Source organism: Erythrolamprus reginae, chromosome 2 (genome assembly GCF_031021105.1).
Source record: "Erythrolamprus reginae isolate rEryReg1 chromosome 2, rEryReg1.hap1, whole genome shotgun sequence".
Taxonomy (NCBI): domain Eukaryota; kingdom Metazoa; phylum Chordata; class Lepidosauria; order Squamata; family Dipsadidae; genus Erythrolamprus; species Erythrolamprus reginae.
In genome coordinates, this window is record NC_091951.1 from 30,041,335 (window position 1) to 30,063,535 (window position 22,201).

The following is a 22,201-nucleotide window of genomic DNA, read 5'->3' on the forward strand; positions in this document are numbered from 1 at the left end:
AGAGTTGCAAGAAAGCAGCGCATTTGAAAAGCGCGTTGCTTTCTCAGAAAGCCGGCTTTCCTGGCCAGCACAGGGCTTTCCCGCCGCTCCCCCCCCCCCCGAAAACACAACGGAGGATGACAGGCAGGGCAAAGCGGGGTGGAGCTACGGGAGGCTCAAGAAGGCAGCCCCGCGCTTTTCTTTCGGTGGAAGAGGAGGAGAGCGGACGGATCGGGCGGGCGGGGGAAGCGCCTTCTACTGCCGGTGCCTCCCCGCCCCCCCCGCGGGCTGGCAGGGGGATGGGGAGTGCGCGCCCATGGAAAAGGCTGCGCGGGGGGTATTTTGGGGCACGCGCTTCTTCCCCCGGCCGGACAGGCATGCTTATGCTGCCAAAGGCAGCGTGTGGGCAAGCCTGCGCTCTGCAGGCTCGCCCACACGGAAGGAGGCAGCTGGGAGGCGGCCGCGTGTCACCAAAAATGGCTACGCGTGTCAGTGCTGACACGCGTGTCATAGATTCGCCATCACTGCCCTAGGCGGATCCTTTGGTGGTGAGTAATTACCGTATATACTCGAGTATAAGCCAAGTTTTTCAGATGAAAAAAAATGGGCTGAAAAACCTGACCTCGGCTTATACTCGGGTCACTGAGGAGTCACCACAAGAGGGCGCCCCGCTGGAGCCCAGCAGGCATTGGTGGCTTGGGCGGGTGAGGGAGCTACGGTAGGTGCCGCCTCTTCCCGGCTTCGGCGGCACCTTTGGGAGGGCATTGCTGTCTGTGTAAATACGTAGTGCCATCTCTGACAGCCGGACACAGGGACTGGGCTGCAGAGGTCGCGCTTTTCCACCCTCCGCGGCTCCAACTTTTAATTAGGAGAGAAGGGTGGCGTGGAGGAATGATGCCGGCGCCGAGGAGGCGCCTTTAAGGCAAATTCAAGAGTTCAGAAAAGAGAGGGGGGAGGAAGGCGATGGGAAGCTGGTGAGGTGGGGGGGCGGCGAGAAGACAGAAGCAGGAATCCACCGCTGCTTCAAAGACGGAGCCGCCTGAAGAACTGGAGCCGGGTGAGACGTTGACAGAAATGGCGGCAGGGACGGGGGAGAAAGGATTGTCTTCGGGAGGGGGGGATGCTTGAGGAGGGGGACGCTTGAGACCGTCCTTGCAGAGATGCCACCAGGAAGAAGGAAGAGGAGTTGGTCCTGAATCCTCATGTGCGTTGCAGCAGGGCAGCTATGCCTCGCCGAACAACTGATCCTCCCCCTGGAGCACCCAACATGGCAGGAGAGCAAGTGAGCAAGCGAGAGAGACGAGTCGTGGTGTCCTTGTAGCAGGCAGGAGAGCGCGCGCGAGAGAGAAATGAGCCTTCTCCGCCCGCCCAAAGGAAGAGGAGTTGGTCCCGAATTCACGTGCGCGCTGCAGCAAGGCAGCTCTGCTCGGCCAGGCTACTGCTACTCCCGCTGGAGGCTCGTTTCTCTCTCTCTCTCTCCTGCCGCGCAGCTCGTCTCTCTCACTTCCTCAATTGCTTTTCTTTTTAAAATATTTAAATACCGGTAAATAAATATGCTGTCGGCTGCTTCCTCTTCTCCTCTTTTGTTTTCTCCTGTCATTTGTGGTCGTGGAGGAAAAGGAGGAAGAGGAAAGAGGCAATACTTTTCCTTTCTTTCCTCTTCCTGTTTCCTTCGCAGCTGCAGTCTACTCTGGCGGTCCTCCTCCTCCTCCTCCTTTCCCTGCTGCCGTCCCAAGTGGATCTCTTTAGCAAATCTGCTTCCCCGAACAACACATGGGGCAATAAAGGGAGACGGAGGAGGAGGGAGGATCAGGGTGGGAGGGAGATCCAGCCAGCGAGCCATCCAGCAAGCTAAGGGGGGGGGGGGAACGGCATGAACTCTCTCCAGGCTTCTAAAAACTTGCCAAGTTTAAAGAGCCCTGGGTTAGAGTTAAAAATGCAAGAGTCTTCAAACCCGAAAAGATTAAGGCTTGTGGACTTCAATTCCTACTCCTGAAGTAGCATGGTTGGGGCAGGAATTCTGGGAGTTGAAGTCCACTAGTCTTAAAACTGTCAAGTTTAAAGATCCTGGGTTAGGGTTAGAAATGCAAGAGTCTTCAAACCTGGAAAGATTAAGGCTTGTGGACTTCAACTCCTACTCCTGAGGTAGCATGACTGGGGCAGGAATTCTGGGAGTTGAAGTCCACTAGTCTTAAAACTGTCAAGTTTAAAGATCCTGGGTTAGGGTTAGAAATGCAAGACCTTTCTTCAAACCTGGAAAGATTAAGGCTTGTGGACTTCAACTCCTACTCCTGAAATAGCATGGCTGGGGCAGGAATTCTGGGAGTTGAAGTCCACTAGTCTTAAAACTGTCAAGTTTAAAGATCCTGGGTTAGGGTTAGAAATGCAAGAGTCTTCAAACCTGAAAAGATTAAGGCTTGTGGACTTCAACTCCTACTCCTGAAGTAGCATGGCTGGGGCAGGAATTCTGGGAGTTGAAGTCCACTAGTCTTAAAACTGTCAAGTTTAAAGATCCTGGGTTAGGGTTAGAAATGCAAGACCTTTCTTCAAACCTGGAAAGATTAAGGCTTGTGGACTTCAACTCCTACTCCTGAAGTAGCATGGCTGGGGCAGGAATTCTGGGAGTTGAAGTCCACTAGTCTTAAAACTGTCAAGTTTAAAGATCCTGGGTTAGGGTTAGAAATGCAAGACCTTTCTTCAAACCTGGAAAGATTAAGGCTTGTGGACTTCAACTCCTACTCCTGAAGTAGCATGGCTGGGGCAGGAATTCTGGGAGTTGAAGTCCACTAGTCTTAAAACTGTCAAGTTTAAAGAGCCCTGGGTTAGGTTTAGAAATAGGTTTTAGCTTGGTTGCTAAGTGAGCTACTTTTTTTTACTTTTTAATTTATTGTTATTACCAGATTGCTTTTGTTTATCCTCTTTTAAATTTACAGGGCTAGTTTACTGGTTTTCTTTAAAATAAATATTATAAAACATTTAATCTACTGATTTCTCAATTAATGTAATTTTATTGGTTTCCATTTTTATAAGTTACCAGTAGCCACTGCATTTTCTAACCTCGGCTTATACTCGGGTCAATAAGTTTTCCCAGTTTTTGTGGCAAAACTGGTGCTTCGGCTTATACTCGGGTCGTCTTATACTCAAGTATATACGGTACTTTCTTCCTGGGAAAGCACTTTCCACACACTGTGCCTTTATTATTTATTTATTTAATTTATTTGGATTTGTATGCCGCCCCTCTCCGAGGACTGTGGATCCTATCATGATAATTAAGTGATGTTTTCTTTTTAAAGCCCTTTCCACATTCCAGGCATTTATGTGGTCTCTCCCGTGTGGATCCTTTTATGATGAATCAGATTTCTTTTGCCAGTAAAACCCTTTCCACATTCCAGGCATTTATATGGTTTCTCTCCCGTGTGGCTCTTGTTATGAGAATTAAGATGCCCTTTCTGGGTAAAGCTTTTTCCACACTGCATGCATTTATATGGTTTCTCTCCCGTGTGGCTCTTGTTATGAGAATTAAGATGCCCTTTCTGGGTAAAGCTTTTTCCACACTGCATGCATTTATATGGTTTCTCTCCCGTGTGGCTCTTGTTATGAGAATTAAGATATCCTTTCTGGGTAAAGCTTTTTCCACACTGCATGCATTTATATGGTTTCTCTCCCGTGTGGCTCTTGTTATGAGAATTAAGATGCCCTTTCTGGGTAAAGCTTTTTCCACACTGCATGCATTTATATGGTTTCTCTCCCGTGTGGCTCTTGTTATGAGAATTAAGATTTCCTTTCTGGGTAAAGCTTTTTCCACACTGCATGCATTTATATGGTTTCTCTCCCGTGTGGCTCTTGTTATGAGAATTAAGATATCCTTTCTGGGTAAAGCTTTTTCCACACTGCATGCATTTATATGGTTTCTCTCCCGTGTGGCTCTTGTTATGAGAATTAAGATGCCCTTTCTGGGTAAAGCTTTTTCCACACTGCATGCATTTATATGGTTTCTCTCCCGTGTGGCTCTTGTTATGAGAATTAAGATATCCTTTCAGGGTAAAGCTTTTTCCACACTGCATGCATTTATATGGTTTCTCTCCCGTGTGGGTCATTTGGTGGTGATTAAATGCTCGCTTCTCGGAAAAGCTCTTTCCACACTCTGTGCATTGATATGGTTTCTCTCCCGTGTGGCTCTTGTTATGAGAATTAAGAGATGCTTTCTTGGTAAAGCTTTTTCCACACTGCATGCATTTATATGGTTTCTCCCCGGTGTGGATCCTTTGGTGGCAAATAAATGCTCGCTTCTCGGAAAAGCTCTTTCCACACACTGTGCATTGATATGGTTTCTCTCCCGTGTGGCTCTTGTTATGAGAATTAAGAGATGCTTTCTTGGTAAAGCTTTTTCCACACTGCATGCATTTATATGGTTTCTCCCCGGTGTGGATCCTTTGGTGGCAAATAAATGCTCGCTTCTCGGAAAAGCTCTTTCCACACACTGTGCATTGATATGGTTTCTCTCCCGTGTGGCTCTTGTTATGAGAATTAAGATTTCCTTTATGGGAAAAGCTTTTTCCACACTGCATGCATTTATATGGTTTCTCTCCAGTGTGGACCCTTTGGTGGAGAATAAGTTTACTCCTGCTAATAAATCTCTTTCCACACTCCAGGCATAGTTTCATCTCTCTGGAATTCCTCCCAGATTTTACATAGTTATGTGATTTGCTTTTGCTGTCTAGGTCCTTTAGTGAAGTAAGAGAGAAAGAATGACTCACAAATTTGTCATACATTTCCCCTTCGGTCTCCTTTAGGCCACATTCATTTAAATCAAATTGATTTTTCTTCCCCCCCCCATATTTTTCCCTTTTCTTTCCTTCCAGATCTTGCTGGGACAGGAAGCTGGAGATTCCAAGAGGAACAGAAGTGGATGAGGTCTCCTCTCCATTCTCTGACGTGTTTCTGTCTTGTCTTCTTGTGTCCTCTTCTTGACCAAATATCTCTTCTTCAATTTCATGTTTCTCTGTCTTTAATCTTGCTTGCTTCCTATTCTCATTTTCCAACCCATCATCTCCTTGGAAAAGAAAGAAAAGAAACATTTATGTTACAATTAGAATTTTGAAAGGGGGGTTAGTCTCCCTTCTCAAAAATAAGTGTTTGTTTGTTTGTTCTATTTCTATGCCGCCCTTCTCTTGAGAATCAGGGCAGGTTATTATTATTATTATTTTTTATTTATTAGATTTGTATGCTGCCCCTCGCAGGTTTGGTACCAGTTATGTGTCTAGCTAGGATGTGAAGCTTGCCATTTTTTATTTAGGTACATAGGCATACAAAGAATTTGTTGGCCAAAAATATATTAAAGCTTTGGTGTTGGTTGGTCAATCCGCTCAACCCCTGCCATGTAACTTGTTGGTATGTCTCGGTATAGCTGAGACCTTTGACATACACCGAGCAGAGATTAAGAAGAGTGTGGATGTGTGTGTGTTATAGCCAAAAATGACACAGACTTAGTTATGCTGATTAAGTACTATTTACATATATACATAAAACAGAACCAATCCATAAACTGCACATAGCAAGCACTAAGCAATACACACTCCCCCCTCAAGGTAAAGACAAAAGTGAATGAGCAATTCAGCATCATTGTAGGAGAGAGTACTGGCACCCTCTTATGGTGAACCAGCCAAAACTCTTAAAGTGATATTACCACTTAAATACAAGAAACGACAATAGGCAGTTTAACACGGCAATCCCAAATAACCATGTACTAACAGAACATCTAGGACATTTTCAGATGCTATGGTGAGTATTTCTGACAAGGACTTAAAGAGGGCTGATCACCTTAAGCATCTGAGTATAAATAGCTAGTCTTCCTCCACTGAAAAAGAACTACCCCAATGAATGGAAGTCAGAGGAACGCCTGGTCTTACCCAGAACAGCCATATTCTCCGAGATTTCCTGTATGACTTCTCTGCACAAGGTCTTCTGACCCGGATCTAGCAGCTCCCACTCCTCCAGTGTGAAGTCCACAGTCACCTCCTCAAATGAACCAGATTCCTGATATATTAAAAAAATGTTCCTGTTGTGATTCAGTCTGAGGCTCCTCAGGGAACGGCTGGAACTCTGCCGGCTCCATGCTCAGAGGGGAAGGACGAGGAACAGGAGGAGGAGGAGGAGGACCAGGCAGACGGGGAGGAGGAGGAATGTCAGGCCGAGGAAGAGGGAGAACAGCCTGAGACCCCTGGGGGGGAGCTCTCCCCAGCGAGTAGCCTGGAGTCCTTAGATGAGAACGCACAAGCCATCATCGATATGAGGCAGAGAAGAGCAGCACAACGAAGGGGACAATTAGCCAGGTATTTCCATCCCTAATAGGCAACAGCTGGGTTTGGGTGTGGTTCCCCTCAGAAAGGTTGAAAAGGCAGGCCCGCCCTTCCTGTATTGTGGAGAGTTATCTTTTGGGAGTCCTGTGACCTTGCTTCGATCCTTGGCGTCTCTGATTCTGGTTTGTGGCTTCGAAGGCTGAAAACTTGGGGGAGGCGTGGGTTTTATTATCTACAGTGGTGTGTGTGCCAGCAAGAAGCCTGTTGTATTGTCTGGCCATCGTGACTCTTCTGTGAAGCCTCATAGCATTCCAGTTTGTAAGAACAGTTTTTGTTCTCTGTGTTTATTTTCAAAGATATAAAGTGACTTTGCTTTTTACCAGCGTGTCTGGCTGCTTTTTTCAGTTGGTGTTGAAGTCTGGGGGCACCCAGACAGAACAGTTCCTTGGCAGACATTACCAGGAAATATCTGGATGTTTTCTGTGTTATGGCACAAAAGTTCACAAGGAACTAAGCTGACATTTTTCTCCTGGGAACGGATTTATACCTGCATCTCCACGCAGTCTTTGGAGCTGGGAAGCCGTAGCTGCAGAAAATATGGCTTAGGTAAATCCAGGCTATAGAATGGGAACAGGCCACCATTGCAGAGCTTCCCAGCGGGTGTGAATAACTCAGCAAGGTTGCAGGGAGCAGAGTCCCCTAGGCTAGAAAACTCCTATGTAAACATGACACATCCACTTTTGAAACCTATTTCAAGATGTTGTGTGAGCCTAGAAATCCAAGTCACTTAGCTAACAGTCTTGCTGTTGCAACCAATGTTCCCTCTAATTTTTTTTCGGTGTGGGCGGAAAAGTATAGTGTCTGAGCGGCAATCCCCTTGGGACTGGGCGGCATAGAAGTATGTATGTATGTATGTATGTATGTATGTATGTATGTATGTATGAATAAGGAAAAAATCCTTTCTTTTTTATTAAAAGAAATTAATAATTAAAAAAACCAAAATCCATTACTATTAAAACTAAAATAACCAGCGAAACCAAAAACATAACTATTAATAAAAACAGGTGAGGGCTAGGGTTTTTTTCTCTGCTATTATTTAAGTGCTTTTACCATATGCTTTAAATCAAGAGTCACTTCTCTCTCTGTTTCTCTCTCTTTCCTGTCATTGTCTGCCTCAATCATTTTCTCATTTCTCTTTTCTTCTCCCCTTTTTTCTATCATTTCTCTCTCTCTCTCTCTCTCTTCCTTCCACTCCTCTCTCTATCTTGCTTGAGCTGTCTCTCTCTTGCTTTCTTCCTCTCTCTCTCTTTTCCTTCCCCTCTCATCTCTCTCTCTCTCCTTCTTGCTCTCTCTCACTCTCTCTCTTCCTTCCTCTCTCTTCTCTCTCTCTCTCTTTCAGACTTTCTCTCTCTCTTGCTCTGTCTGTTGCTCTCACTCTCTGTCGTTCTCTCTCCATTCTTCTCACAGTGGAGCCAGCGAAGGTCACTTTCAATGTCGGGCGCGTGGGTGCACGCGCTCCCCATCCGCCTGCCAGCCCGCCCAGAACATTCAAAATAAGAAAAACCTTCGCCGGCAAAGGTTTTTCTTATTTTGAATGTTCCGGGAGGGCTGGCAGGGGGATGGGGAGCGCGCGCGCCCACGCGCCTGACATTGAAAATCACCTTCGTCGGCCTCCGCTGTGAGAATGCCTGCCCCGCCTCTCCTGAAGCCCCCTCGCTGACAGCCCGGGATGAAAGCACTCTCAGACTGCGAGAGGAGCGGGGCGGGCGTTCCCAAAGCGCTCGGAGCGGCTAGCGGCCGGATGAGGAGGACGAGAAGCCGCCACCGCCGCTGCAGCAACTGCTACGGGAGGAGCCGTGCCCCAAGGCAGGAAGCGGAGGAGAGGCGGATTGGGCGGGCGGCAGCAGCGAGAAGCCAGGGGCGCGAGGGGGCCAGAGGCGCTGGGGGGGGGCGGGGGCGTCTGCTTGCGCGCCCTTGGAAAAGGGGCGCAAGGGGGTGTTTAGGGGGGCGTGAGCGCGCAGGCGTGCAGCTTAGAGGGTACAGTGGCTGCAACTATTTAAAAGCCACTTAGAGTTTGATCTTCATGAGATTCATGCAATTTTTAATCTTATTTCCAATTTTTTAATTCTTGGGCTTCATTTCTAACTAGTTTTCTGCACTCTTATGAAAAATATGAAGAATTAAACTCTTTCCAATTTTCAAATTGTCCAATGCAATGAAGCCTGCAAAGTTTCTTGTTTGCAATTCAAGAACAATCTTGAACGCTGAGTGTGATTTAGGGGGACATTCTGAAGGGGAGGGGGGACACTAAGTTCAAATAATTACAGACTGAGCATTTCATAAGAAAAAAAGCTCATGGTCAAATCATGGAATTTGTACTCCACTGTTATCAGAAGAATCCTGCTCTCACCTGGCAAAGAGGCCACAGGTGGATCCTCCTAAAAGGCAGGTCCTGAGAAGGGCTGGATGGATCTCCTTTTCCCTGGAGCTCTGCAGAGATCTCCCTCATGAATGACTCCTGCATCTGAGAGAAGACTGTTTTATGATCCACTTTCAGAAAACCAGAAACATATTAATTTTCTTGCCTTTTCCCCTCTGTACCAGTATTTCTTCAACCTAATTCAAAGTAAGAGAACTTGGGGACTCTACTCTCCATGTGGCTGCTCTTTCTGGGCAAATGCTTTCATTTTAGATTGATATTGGAATTAAGGAGACCTGCTGCAATAACTAACAGAACTGCTATGACAATCACAAGTCCTCCTGTAAAGGGAACAGTTCAGAAAGACACTACTGTTTCATTAACTTTAGAAAACAAAATTCTGTAAGGAACATTGGGGACAAACCTACAGGTTACACCCTAACATTTAAAGTCAGAAATATAGGATTGAGAATTAGTAATTTGAATATCATCATCTGAACTTAAAAATGTACCCCAATTAATTCCTGCACCTGAGGAAGGAAAAAGAGACATTGGACAAGAAATTGTGACTATTTCCTCAAATTCAGAACTCTCTTACAAAGGAAGCTTGAAAAATTAGAATATCGTGCAAAAGTTCATTTATTTCAGTAATGCAACTTAAAAAGGTGAAACTAATATATAAGAGACAGACTTATTACATGGAAAGCAAGATAGTTCAAGCTGTTATTTGTTGTAATTGTGATGATTATGGGGTACAGGTCATAAAACCCCCAAATCTACCATCCACAAAAATGAGAATATTATATGCTATCAATAAAACAAGGATTGTACTTAGAACAATATCAGACCTCTCAACAGTATGAGAATCCCTATGTACAGTACTAAGAACTTGGTTTGGGCCTTGAACTAGTTCAAGACTTGAACTATGTTGCCTTGATTGTAATGAGTGGCTCTAATATATTTTGTTTCACCTCTTAAGTTGCATTACTGAAATAAATGAAGTTTTGCATGATATTCTAATTTTTCAAGTTTCACCCATATATGCCTCAGGAGTTCCAGTAGGGGAAACAAAATTGAATTATCTTCTCACTCAGAATTATCTTCATGAGGAAAGAAGCATTTCAAGAAACAAAAAGATTCCCAAGAAGAAATTAGATCTTCAAGTACTGTCAGTCAGGGGGCTAATTCTGTTGACGGGCCACTGAAAGAAGTTCGGCAGTTTGATCCTGACCGGCTCAAAATCGACAGCCTTCAATCTGTCCTTGCTATTAGCAGTTCACCGCAGACCCCGAGCGACCCCCGGTTCTCCCCTCCCCACCCCGAGCTCACCTGCCCCTCCTGCGGCTCTTCCCTCTGGGCTCGGCTGAGCAGGAAGCCTTCGGCCAGGGCCACCGCCTGGCAACAGGTCTCGGCTCCGCACTCCCTCACCCAGCCCGCCATCTCCGGGGGCAGCAGGGCCAGCAGCTGCTCCAGCACCACCCGGTCCAGCATCTCCCCTTTGCTGCTCCTCTCCGGCCGCAGCCACTGACGGCACAGCCGGTGCAGGCGGCTGCAAAGCTCCCGGGGCCCCTCGGCCTCCTGGCGGCAGCCATCCAGACCGCGGAAGCGCCACCGGTGGATCTCTGGGCTGAGGGAGTCCTCGGGGAGGCTTTTCAGGCTATTTCCCCCCCCGGAGTCCCATCCGTTCTCCATCGGATTTACTGCTCGAGGAGAAACAAAACAAGGCTATGACAATTGGAGTTGCCCCCACACAGACAGACACACCCGCCGCCCACCACTTCCACTAATTTCCCGGTTTCCAGGAGGTGAAGAAACGGGGGCTCGTTTAAATCGAGGCTTCGGTGCCTGAGGAGACCAACCGCCAATCGTTCCTCTCACAATTTCCTGCCCAGTGCAAACAATAGATACGGGCGAAACAGGCCTAAGGGAGTCCGAGGTGGCCGAGACAACCACCCCGCCCCGACTGCCTCGGTTTCCAGCAGGGGAGAAACGGAGCTCAACGGCTGCTTCAGAACTTCTGAACAGCTTCCGATCGCTCCATCACAATGGTTCCAGGCGCATGCTCATTCCCTGCCCAATGATGTTTGAAAAGCTGCTCAGACACCTGAGATTGGGGGTGGGAGGGGCGGGGAGGTGCGATGGGTAGAGAGGGTTGATGTTTGCTTCTGCGCGTCAGGGATTTTTCTTCTGCCTGCGCCCGAATCTTCTTGGAAGTGCGGAAGCGTTTCTGGGACAGATGCAAAAAGGTGGGAGGGGAGCGGAGACACTTTATTAAGGACCCTAGAAATGACAAAAACTGGCAAGTCCTAAGACAAAGTCAATGTATCCATTTATTACTAAGTCTTCTTTTTTTAATGACCCCATGATCCCTTGTAGGGTGGAGTCTGGGCCCCTGAATGGAGCTAATAGTGTATTTACGGGCTGGATACTCTTCCTGGTGTCAATAGAGTTTTGTTCAGCAGATATATTCTTAGTGTCTATCCACTAAGAACCCTCTCCATCCCTGGAGATCTCTATTTGTATTTGTTTGTTTTGTCAAGTATGTATCGGTGGTATACAAAGATATAACGTCGGGACCGCCTTGTGCCGCAGGAATCCCAGCGACCGATTAATTCCCACAGAGTTGGCCTTCTCTGGATCCTGTTGACTAAACAATGCCGTCTGGCTGGACCCAGGGAAAGAGCCTTCTTTGTGGCGGCCCCAGCCCTCTGGAATCAACTCCCCTTGGAGATTAGGACTGCCCTCACCCTCCTTGCCTTTCGTAAACTCCTGAAAACCCACCTTTGACACCAGGCATGGGGAAATTTATTCCCCTCAGCCACTCCGTTTTATGTATGGTTTGTTTGGGTTTTATGAATGTTTTTAAATCAAGGGGTTTTAACTGTTTTCATGCTTTAATCATTGGGTTTATATTTTGTATTCTTGTGAGCCGCTCCGAGTCCTCGGAGAGGGGCGGCATACAAATCTAATAAATAATAATAATAATAATAATAATAATAATAATAATAATAATAATATACATGATACTAGTAAAAAAGAAACATTAGGATAGGGGACAGAAGGCACACTGGTACACTTATGCACGCTCTTTACTGACCTCTTAGGAATCGGGAGAGGTCAACAGTGGAAAGTCTAAGGTAGTGATGGCAAACCCGCGGCACGGGTGCCACAGGTGGCATGCAGAGCCATATCTACCAGTACTCAAGCCATTGCCGTAGCTCAGCCCCAGTGTGAATGTGTGTGCCAGCCAGCTGACTTTTGGCTCGCCCAGAGGCTCTGGGAGGGCGTTTTGCTTTCAGAGAGCCTCCGGGGAGAATGGGGGAGGGCATTTTTACCTTCCCCTGTCTCCAGAGGAGCCTTTGGAGCTTAGGGAGGGCAAAACACGAGTCTACTGGACCCACCAGAAGTTGGGAAACAGGCCATTTCCAGCCACCAGAGGGCCTCCAGGGGCCGGGGGAAGCTGTTTTTTGCCCTCCCTACGGAGAGGGGCGGTATACAAATCTTATAAATAAAAAAAATAAATAAATAAATAAATTGAATTATAGGTGTTGGCACTCACGCATCCACGATAGCACTGCCTTAGCACTGTGAAACGGTATATAAATCTAAGTGCTATTGCGATTGCTATGTTGCAAACCATTCCTCCATAGAGCAAGATTCCCACTTCTCTCCCACCTCTGACAATGGCCTGCAATTTACCTCGTCCATGTTCCTTGAGTTCTTATGGTCCAAGGGAATAAGGCAAGGGGTGATAGCGCCCTGGCGCCCTGCCGGAAGCAGCCTAGTTAAATGTATGGTTTGTACAACAAAAAAAGCTCTGTCCAGACTGCAAGGGAACTGGTGAAAAAGGGTAGCTATACTAATCCTAGCACCGCATACAACTCCTTGTGTGTCCATCAACAAAATTGCCACAGAACTCCTAATGGGTAGGTGGCTTCGCACATTGTTGGACCGTGTGCATCCACAGTACGCTAACGAAGTTCCAGTGAATTATTCTATGCCAGGTCGGAGTTTCGCTATAGGTGGCCAGGTTTACGCCCAAAATTTCTCAGGCAGCCCCTTGTGGGTTTCGGCCATCATTGTAGCAGTACTGGGTCCTCATACTTACAGGATGGTAACAGAGGCATTGATCAGCTTCATTTACAAGTGATTCCCAAACAGGTTCACATGCTTCTGGAAGACCCCTTTATATTTTGAAGAACCACCACAAGCACCTGCTATAACATCACTTCCGGCAGTTGTTGTGGTTGGCTCTGGCCCAGCTCCTGTCCCGGGGAATGTGGAGGTGGATGCAGGGAAAACGTCAACATGTCATAGGCCTGTTTTATTGCCGACAGAGGCAGGTAGTTCAGTTTCCTCGGACGAAGAAGAAGGCGGGAGTGACTTGGAAGAGGGGGGCTTGGCACACAGCCCAGGCAGTCAATCTCCATTATCTTCGGTTGATTCGCATGCGGAAGTCTTGGACCTACGCAGGCACAGAGTTATGGGTAGAAGAGACCAATTGAGAACATATTACAGGAGATTAGAGAGGCCACCTCTGTTTGGGTGGGGCTCCAGTAATTAGGGCTGCTGCTATAAACAGCAGCGTGTGGGTTTGGCCATTGTGGAAGATTATCTGATCTTTGTGTTTCAGGACTGCCTTGCTGACTCCAGACTTTGTTTTTTCACAACTTTGAAACCAAAGCAGAGCAAAGTGTGTGTGTGTTTCACTTCGTGGAAGAAGAAGGACTGTGACGTTTCTTCACAGCTGCAAGCTAAGTACTTAAGGACTGATAAGGGACTTGTACAAACTACCAGGTTGTTTTGGGACGAGTGTTCTTTGCAATATAAAAAGAGTGCTTAGTTTATTTTGAATTTTGTGATAAAGAACGTTGTTTTGAATTTTCAAACGTGTCTGAAATTTGTACCCTTGAATTTTCGGGAGTCTCCTACCATAGAGCCTGGCAGAAAAGCAGTCGGCCATTTGGAGATCATTCCACAAAGGAATTGATCGGGAGCAGGAAAATCAATAATTTATGCTGAATAGGTCTGGCCGAATTATAAGGCGCCCAGCCTAATTGGCAGATTATGCCTGTTCCATAATAAGAGGGAAGGGGTGTAATGTCGGCAAGCTAGACAGAGGGCGTCCATGAGTCACTTGACTCTCATTGGTTAGTTTTGTTGAAGACAGTGTTTATTGGTCAGTTCGAATTGCTTTACTTTATAAAAGAGCTTCTATAGCAGTTGGTTGTTCCGTTAGTTACTGATTGAAATAAAAACAAGATTTATCTCAGCCGTGAATGTCTGCCTGATCTCTCTGTTATTTTAGATTGGATTTTCTTCACTCTCTTCGCTCCCTGCAACTGGACCCACACAGATAATTTAATCTCCCATTTATGACGGTTGCAGGGTCCCTGGGTCAGGTAATGATCAACTTTCGAGAAACCAGATTCATTTAAAAACGATAATCCTAATGTAACAACTGCAGAGATTCATTTAATAAATGGGACAAGAAGGATCGTAAAATGGGGCAAATATCACATGACAAATGACTCACTTAGAAACATAAATTTTGGCCTTAATTGTGGTCATATGTTGAGGTCTGCTTGTACTCCGTGTCCAGTAAACCACAGCCAACTCCAGAGGAACGCAAAGCCATATGGTTTCTTCATCCAGGACCGCCACCCACCTCATCCCCCCAGGAGACAAAAGCAGGCAAACTTTGATACAGGAAATATTATTTATTCTTCTTTATTTAAAAATCCCAGCACACAATTGGTCTCAAATACCGTATATCTCCAGGTAAACATTTCCTATATCAACAACAGTCATGCAGGTTTTTAAGGTTTTTAACGGAACAATTACCCAAAATTTGTTCCTTGATAGAACTCTAATATCCAATCCTAATCCCGAATCATTTTTTTTTTTGGTAATTTTATCAGGTTCCCTATAATTAAACTAAAGCAAATACAAATTCATTTATTTATTCTACCCATTCAAGAAATACCTGGCTTTATACTCAATATAGCTTTCCCCTGCATTTGTGATATGTTACGGTCACTCTTATTCTCTCTATCAAAATACTTTAATATTCATATTTCAGGTGAAAGAAAATCCCAGTATAAAAATAAATTACATTATTCAATTCATATTTTCTGTAGATGGAATCCCTGAGGTCAGTTAAATTTCCAGGAAAAATGATGTATAAAAAGAATCAGGTGCATAATATTTCCAGTCACAGAATAAAAGGTGATTCTAGCTTAAAGTGCTTTGAATGGTAAGAGTGCAAATTCGAATAACTCTGGAGAATATTGTGGGGTTAATTTTGGATGATACAAACCCCTCAGAGTAAAAAGGCAAGTGAACTTCCTGAATATATGAAATTTTTCATAGAGGAAAGTATCAACATGGCCTTCCTTTTTCAGAGTCCTTTTGTGTTAGGCCCAAGCCATTGTTTGAGTAGATACTTTGGCCAGCCACAATTAGAGTAGTTCTGTGGAAATTGGGGAGGGGTGGTTGCATGAGAGGGGAAAGTGAAGAGCCACAACTAATTCTTTCCAGAAGATTCAAGGTCACCCTTAGCTCAGCACGACCCGGTAGTACGGGGCTGGACCGTGGACGTTGAAAGAACCAGACTGGTCCACGTGCTGAACTTGTGGATGTGGGGATGAGGGGTGAACCTTAACCTGGGTGGAGAACTGTAGGAAAAGTTAGTATCAGTTTAACTACAGTTCGTATCCCACATGGCTCTTGTTAATAATTTGGAACTTGGAGGAAGGGCAAGGTTTGGATTCTGATCCATTTTTCAGATGTTTACTGGGATGCTGACACCCTGCTGATAAAAGACCAGGAGCTGTAGGCTTTCTTCTAATGTTGGTCCATGAGATCCTGAAGAAATCTATTTAACGACCAGCTGGATCTGGACACTGAGACGTTGGAGATTCCCTAGAATTCAATATGGGGGAGGTTTAATTAGAAGGAGTGGTGTCCTTTCATGTCCCCAGGATCGGGTCCTCCTCTTTGGCATATATGTTAGGTTCGTAGTGATGTACAGATCTTTGTGTGTCAAAAGGACTTACCAGCAAAGTTTAGCGATCTTCCTTGGAAGGCAAAAGATACCAGGGGACCTCCTAGAATTCTCCTTCAGGAACAAGAAAAGGAGAAAGCAACGTGAGGCACATCTTGAACTCCAAGAGGGAAAATGCCTTGATTTAACTACAAATATTGTTCATAACTTTTCTGGATACAATCAATCCTCAAATTTAAAAACATCTTTCCGGCTTCTGCCTGTTTTTATTGTGAAGGATGAGTCTGGACTCAAGCCCTCAATGCTGACCCCTGGGACCTCCTGTTCCCCCTACAACTACCCAGTAGGATGAGGTGGATGGATGGACTACTTCAGCTTCAACCACAACAACACAAGAGCACACAACAGATTTAAACTTAATACTGTATTAACCGCTCCAAACTTGACTGTAAAAAGTATGACTTCAGTAACCGAGTTGTCGAAGCGTGGAACTCATTACCGGACTCCATAGTGTCATCCCCAAACCCCCAACACTTTACCCTTAGATTATCTTCGGTTGACCTATCCAGATTCCTAAGAGGTCAGTAAGGGGCGATTACAAGTGCACTAGAGTGCCTTCCATCCCCTGTCCTATTGCTCTCCTATATCTCCTATACCTTTCTTCTATTCCTATATCTCTTCTTCTATTCTTTCATTGATATGTTCTATTACTATATCTTCTTTTCTATTATTTCTTAGATATATTTTACTATGAGTATCCCCTCTATAACCTTTATAACCTTCATCATGTATTTTACTATGTGTATATACATATATACCCACTAAAACCCTCATTGTGTATTGGACAAAATAAATAAATAAAATAAAAACAATGAGAGATAATTCTGCCTTTTCTATTCAAACAGAGATTTATGAAGGTTGCAAAGAGCCACTTCCTGGAACTTACCACCAGTTGCCAAACAGCCTAAGTGCAGGATAAAATATGCTCTGTATCTGGATTCGCCTTCTCCTGAAAATGATAAATATGAGACACTTGGAGGCACTGAGAAAAACTGCATTGAAATACTGGATATGGGAATATCCTTCAAATTTATAATGGGAATTAATCGGAGGGAATGTCAGTGCTTGGAATATTTAATTTTGTGTTTTTTCCCTGTGAAATTACCTATGAATTGGCACACACCAGCATTGAGTCTTCCAGAAAGGAAAAACTGAGGATGTTGGGAGGATGGTAAGCTCGGGGTCCTATTCAGGAGGTCCTGGAGGGGGAATTCCCAAGAGAAGAATTTGGGGCAGACCCTTCCCTCCCACACAATGAAGTAAATGGGGGGTCATTCGTGAACACAGTCTTCATTCCAGACCAGACACGTAATAATAATAATTATTAATAATAATTTATTATATTTGTATGCCGCCCCTCTCCGGAGACTCGGGGTGGCTCACAAGACAAGGAGAGTGGGGGCCATTCTAATCTCCGGGGGGAGTTGATTCCAGAGGGCCAGGGCCACCACAGAGGAGGCTCTTTCCCTGGGGCCCGCCAAGCGACATTGTTTTGGTCGATGGGACCCGGAGAAGGCCAACTCTGTGGGACCTTATCGGCCGCTGGGATTCGTGCGGTAGAAGGCAGTTCCGGAGGTATTCTGGTCCAATGCCATGTAGGGCTTTAGTAATGTTGGTTAAAATGGGGAGTGGGATTTTTAAAGACTCACACTTTGAAAAGAATGAGGTTTACTTCACTCTTGATTGATTCTCAAATCAACCCTGGGACGGAATGGGACTTTTTGCTTCCTCTTGTTGGCCAAGTCTGATTGGTCTCCAGTCTTTCATCTCCGATTCTCGTGCTCTGCCTTTTCTCCTTCACTGGAAGGGCCCTAGCTGTTGGGCCAGGCCTTGTGTCACAGCCCCTCCCATCACAGCCCTTTAGTCACAGCTCTTTCTCCGAATGGTCACAAAATCCCATTCGCCCTGGGTTTTTGGGTACACGGGACATTTTGCCACCAGCCAATCAGAGGACCAAGAACTCTCCTTCTAGTTTGCATGGAACTTTTCTCTTGCTCTCTATGTATCCACTAGTTTGCATAGAGGGTTTTTCTCATTCCAGTGAGAGAGGGAAGTTAGTGTTTCATCCATTTCCCACCATTAGTTGTTGTTGTTGTTGTTGTTGTTGTTATTATTATGTCAACACAACACAGCAAATGAGATCACTATGCTCCGAGTCTACGGAGAGGGGCGGCATACAAATCTAATAGATAGATAGATAGATAGATAGATAGATAGATAGATAGATAGATAGATAGATAGATAAATAAATTTCGTATTTCATCACCAGTCGGGCACTTCCCAAGCACCTAGGACTGGGTGATGTAGTGGCGAATTATGTTTGCTGATCCCAGTAAAGCTGCCTTTTGCAATTGACAGATGGATATTTTGTCAATTCCGATGGTTTTCAAATTATTATTGTTATTATTATTATTATTATTATTATTATTAATTAGATTTGTATGACGCCCCTTTCTGAAGACTCGGAGCGGCTCACAACAAGCAACAGAGTACAAATCCAATATTAAAAATAGTATTTTAAAACCCTTATAATAAAAAACAATCATACAACCCACATAAACCATACATAAATCATAATAGCTGAGGGGTATATCAATTTCCCCATGCCTGGCGACATAGGTGGGTGTTCAAGAGCTTACGAAAGACAAAGAGAGTGGGGGCAGTCCTAATCTCTGGGGGGAGTTGATTCCAGAGGGCCGGGGCCACCACAGAGAAGGCTCTTCCCCAGGGTCTCGCCAGACAGCATTGCTTAGTCGACGGGACCCGGAGAAGGCCAACTCTGTGGGACCAAATCGGTTACTGGGATTCATGCAGCAGTAGGTGGTCCTAGAGGTAGTCTGGTCCGGTGCCATCCAACCCTACCCGACCTTCGGTTCTGGTTCCCGCCACTCTGAACAACCCTACCACCTTCTCCCATATTCCAGTGAGAGAGGAAAGTTGGTGATTCATCCCTGAAGGGAGGGACTGTGATGGAAGGGCTGGGCGGAAACAGCTAGGGCCCTTTCAGCAAAGGAGAAAGGCAGAGCCCAATAATCAGAGGCAGAAGACTGGAGACCAATCAGGTGTGGCCAACAGGAGGAGGCAAAAAGTCCTAGACACCCACCCACCACCACCCCGGAATATCTCCCAAATGGTCCTTACCTTTGCCATAGAAAATGGAAGTCCCAAGCAAGCAAAGCTCCCCTTTGGCCTGTGAAGAAACACCACGAGACACTTGTGACAGCTGAAACCCCCAGAATTTGGGAAAAGCTGCCCCACAAAACACCTTCCCACAGTGGGGATAGTGAATCTTTCCCCAGGACCCAGCTGTTTCCCCAGAGCTCTCTTTGAATCTTCTGGACCTGTGGCTCCTTCTGGTTACAAGATACAAGGAGGCACCTGTTGTGGTGCAGCCTGAGCAAGATCAAAGACCAGCTGCGTCTCTGCTGGCTCCATGCCCGGGGGAGGTTGAGAGCGAAGAGGAGAGTTCTTGGCAGCCAGACTGGGGAGATAACAATCTGGAAAGTGATGAGGAAGGGGGGCCTGGGAGCCCTGGGGAGGGGCTCTCTCAAGCAAGTAGCTTGGAGTCTCTGGAGTCATTGGATGATGAGGCACAAGCTATCATTAGTATGTGACAGAGACGCATAGATCAAAGGAGGCAGCAACTGAATAGATATTATCAGCATTGAATGAGGAACACCATGGCTTGGGTGTGGTCCTCATTAGCAGGGAAGGGTTTATAAGGCATGAGAACCATTCCAGCAGCGTGGAGTGTTATCACAGTGGAGTTGGAGTTATCTGCCTTTTCTCTCAGCGTTTTGTTCCTGGCTCGTGGCCCAGCAGCCTTGAAGACCCGTGGGAGGTTTGTGCCTGTTAGCAACAGCCTCGTTTGTCATCAAGGATCCTGTGTTTTTGTATGAACAATTGCCTTCGTGTATCTATTTGGAGTTCCAGTGCTTTCCTGACTTGTAAGGACATTTTCTGTTGGCTTCTTTTCTCTTTACCATTATAAAAAATGTGTTTGGATTCAACCGGTGTGTCTGGCTTATCTTTTTGGGTTGGTCATAGCTTCCGGAGTGACCCAGACAGAACAGCACCTATGCAAGGAGAAACAGCTATCATGAAGCCTCCCCCCCCCAATACTCACCTCTGATCCCAGGATTCCCAGACTGGATTTGAAGATGGGCTGCACTTTGGAATCCATCCCGATCTAGCAGAACAACAAAGGAGCCCTTTCAGACAGCATTCACAAACAGCTGTGTAAGGAGGGGGGCCTAGACAGCCTCTTCTAGGATTGTGCGGTTGTGAAGGGACCTGATGGGGGAGGGCTGGGCTCAGCTACTTTCAGGGTGGGGAGCTCCTCCCTTTCATGGGCAGCCCAACTCCAGCTTTTCTGCAAGAGATCCCTCAAAAAAAGTTAAGTTTAAGGGATCTGGAAGCCATTCACTCCCAAAAGTGTCTTTTCTTAATTTGTTATTGCTGTCGTTGTTCACCAGCACTATTTTCGATGAAGAGGAGGAGAGCATGACCTCTGTTAGGTCCCACAGAGTTGGCCTTCTCCGGGCCCCGTCGACTAAACAATGTCGTTTGGCGGGACCCAGGGGAAGAGCCTTCTCTGTGGCGGCCCCGGCCCTCTGGAACCAACTCCCCCCGGAGATCAGAACTGCCCCCACCCTCCTCGCCTTTCGTAAGCTCCTTAAAACCCACCTTTGTCATCAGGCATGGGGGAATTGAGATATTCCCTTCCCCCTAGGCCTATACAATTTATGCATGGTATGTTTGTGTGTATGTTTGGGTTTTTTAAAATAAGGGTTTTTAAAATTGTTTTAAATATTAGATTTGTTACATGTTGTTTCATTATTGTTGTTAGCCGCCCCGAGTCTACAGAGAGGGGCGGCATACAAATCTAATAAATAAATAAATAAATAAATCTGCCTTCCATTGAGGACCTGTATACTGCACGAGTCAAAAAGAGGGCGGGTAAAATATTTACTGACCCCTCACATCCTGGTCACAAATTGTTTCAACTCCTACCCTCAAAACATCGCTACAGAGCACTGCACACCAAGACAACTAGACACAAGAACAGTTTTCCCCCGAACGCCATCACTCTACTAAACAAATAATTCCCTCAACACTGTCAGACTTTCTACTAAATCTGCACTTCTATTCTACTAGTTTTTCTCATCATTCCTTTCACCCATTTCCTCCCATGTTGACTGTATGACTGTAACTTGTTGCTTATATCCTAAGATTTTTATTAATATTGCTTCTTCATTGCTTATTTGACCCCTATGACAATCATTAAGTGTTGTACCACATGATTCTTGACAAATGTATATTTTATTTTATGTACGTTGAGAGCATATGCACCAAGACAAATTCCTTGTGTGTCCAATCACACTTGGCCAATAAAAAATTCTATTCTATTCTATTCTATTCTATTCTAAATGAATGAATAAATAAATAAATAAATAAATAAATAAATGTAAAATGTGAATTTTTTTGAAAAAGGCATGGAATTTGTGGAGGGAATTTCAAGGTCTCTTGCAGGATCCTCTGGGAAGCCCTTGGGGGAGTTAACAGGAGGAAGGAGAGCGCTTGGATTGGGGCACCTTGGGTCCAAGTCCTACATGACCCAGGGCTCCTGGGAGAATTGGGAGGGCTCTAGCTGGTTTCTCTCACAAGGTTCTTATGGGCAACTTCCCAGGAAAGAGGCCTGGGAGGAAAGGCAACAGGATGTTAAGGCAACAAGAAACAACCACAAATACAGGAACGGCAGAGGCTGACCTGAAAGTAGATAAAAGCCCAGTTGTATCTTCCAATCCAATCCTCTCTGGGCTTCATTTTGACCTGCAAGGGGAGAATTGACTTGCAATGAAGACACAAACACACACAGGATTAATCAAGAGATTTCCTTCTGTATGTTAAATAAAGTAGTTGTAAGCAAGTGAAGAAAGGATGGTGGTTTTGGGGTAAATGTGGGAATGACAGAAGGAATTTCCCCCCTCCAAAAAAATCCCATAACCCAAACTCTCTCTTCTCCCCCAATTCGCTCATCAGCAAGAGGGCCTCCCTCCAGCCCCAACGTCAAATGTCGAGGGAGCCAAGATGGAGGCAGGGAGAGGCCCAAGGACAGACCTCCGAATCCGAGGGGTCCTCTTGGTAGGAGAGTCAGAAGTAAGGACGCCTCCAGTCTTCTGGGTCCTGCAAGAAAGAACAGAGGGAGAATTATCCAGTTGATCCCAAATCAGGGTACTGTATTGCCTTAAGGCCCTCTGCTGGTCACAGCTGGTACTGTATTCTCAATACAATACAATTTCGGAACTTTCCCCGGATTCCGACTCCTCGGTGGACTGAGATCCGGACTTCCTAGAGCGAGAAAACCTTTTCTGTGCAAGCCAAAAATCAGCTGCCTGGCACACACTTGCACATTGGAGCTGAGCTAGGGCAACAGCT

At 45.7% G+C, this 22,201-nt stretch overlaps 1 protein-coding gene and 1 long non-coding RNA gene across 2 annotated transcripts in view; one reads left to right on the top strand and one right to left on the bottom strand.

The window, feature by feature from the left end:
• The window catches only part of LOC139163158 (uncharacterized), a 94,998-nt gene extending 78,175 nt beyond the window's left edge, over window positions 1-16,823 (top strand). The window contains exons 7-9 of the long non-coding RNA XR_011558429.1: window positions 13,331-14,099; window positions 15,981-16,283; window positions 16,609-16,823. This is a non-coding gene — a long non-coding RNA (uncharacterized lncRNA). The remainder of the gene's footprint in view (window positions 1-13,330; window positions 14,100-15,980; window positions 16,284-16,608) is intronic.
• On the bottom strand, window positions 3,173-10,757 carry LOC139163098 (zinc finger protein 665-like). The gene is made up of 4 exons (XM_070744038.1): window positions 10,027-10,757; window positions 8,689-8,802; window positions 5,889-6,015; window positions 3,173-5,032 (listed from the first exon to the last, which is right to left on the bottom strand). The coding sequence occupies exons 1-4, from the start codon at window positions 10,387-10,389 to the stop codon at window positions 3,294-3,296; spliced, it is 2,343 nt and encodes a 780-aa protein (XP_070600139.1). The 5' UTR covers window positions 10,390-10,757; the 3' UTR covers window positions 3,173-3,293.
• Window positions 16,824-22,201: the final 5,378 nt, after the last annotated feature.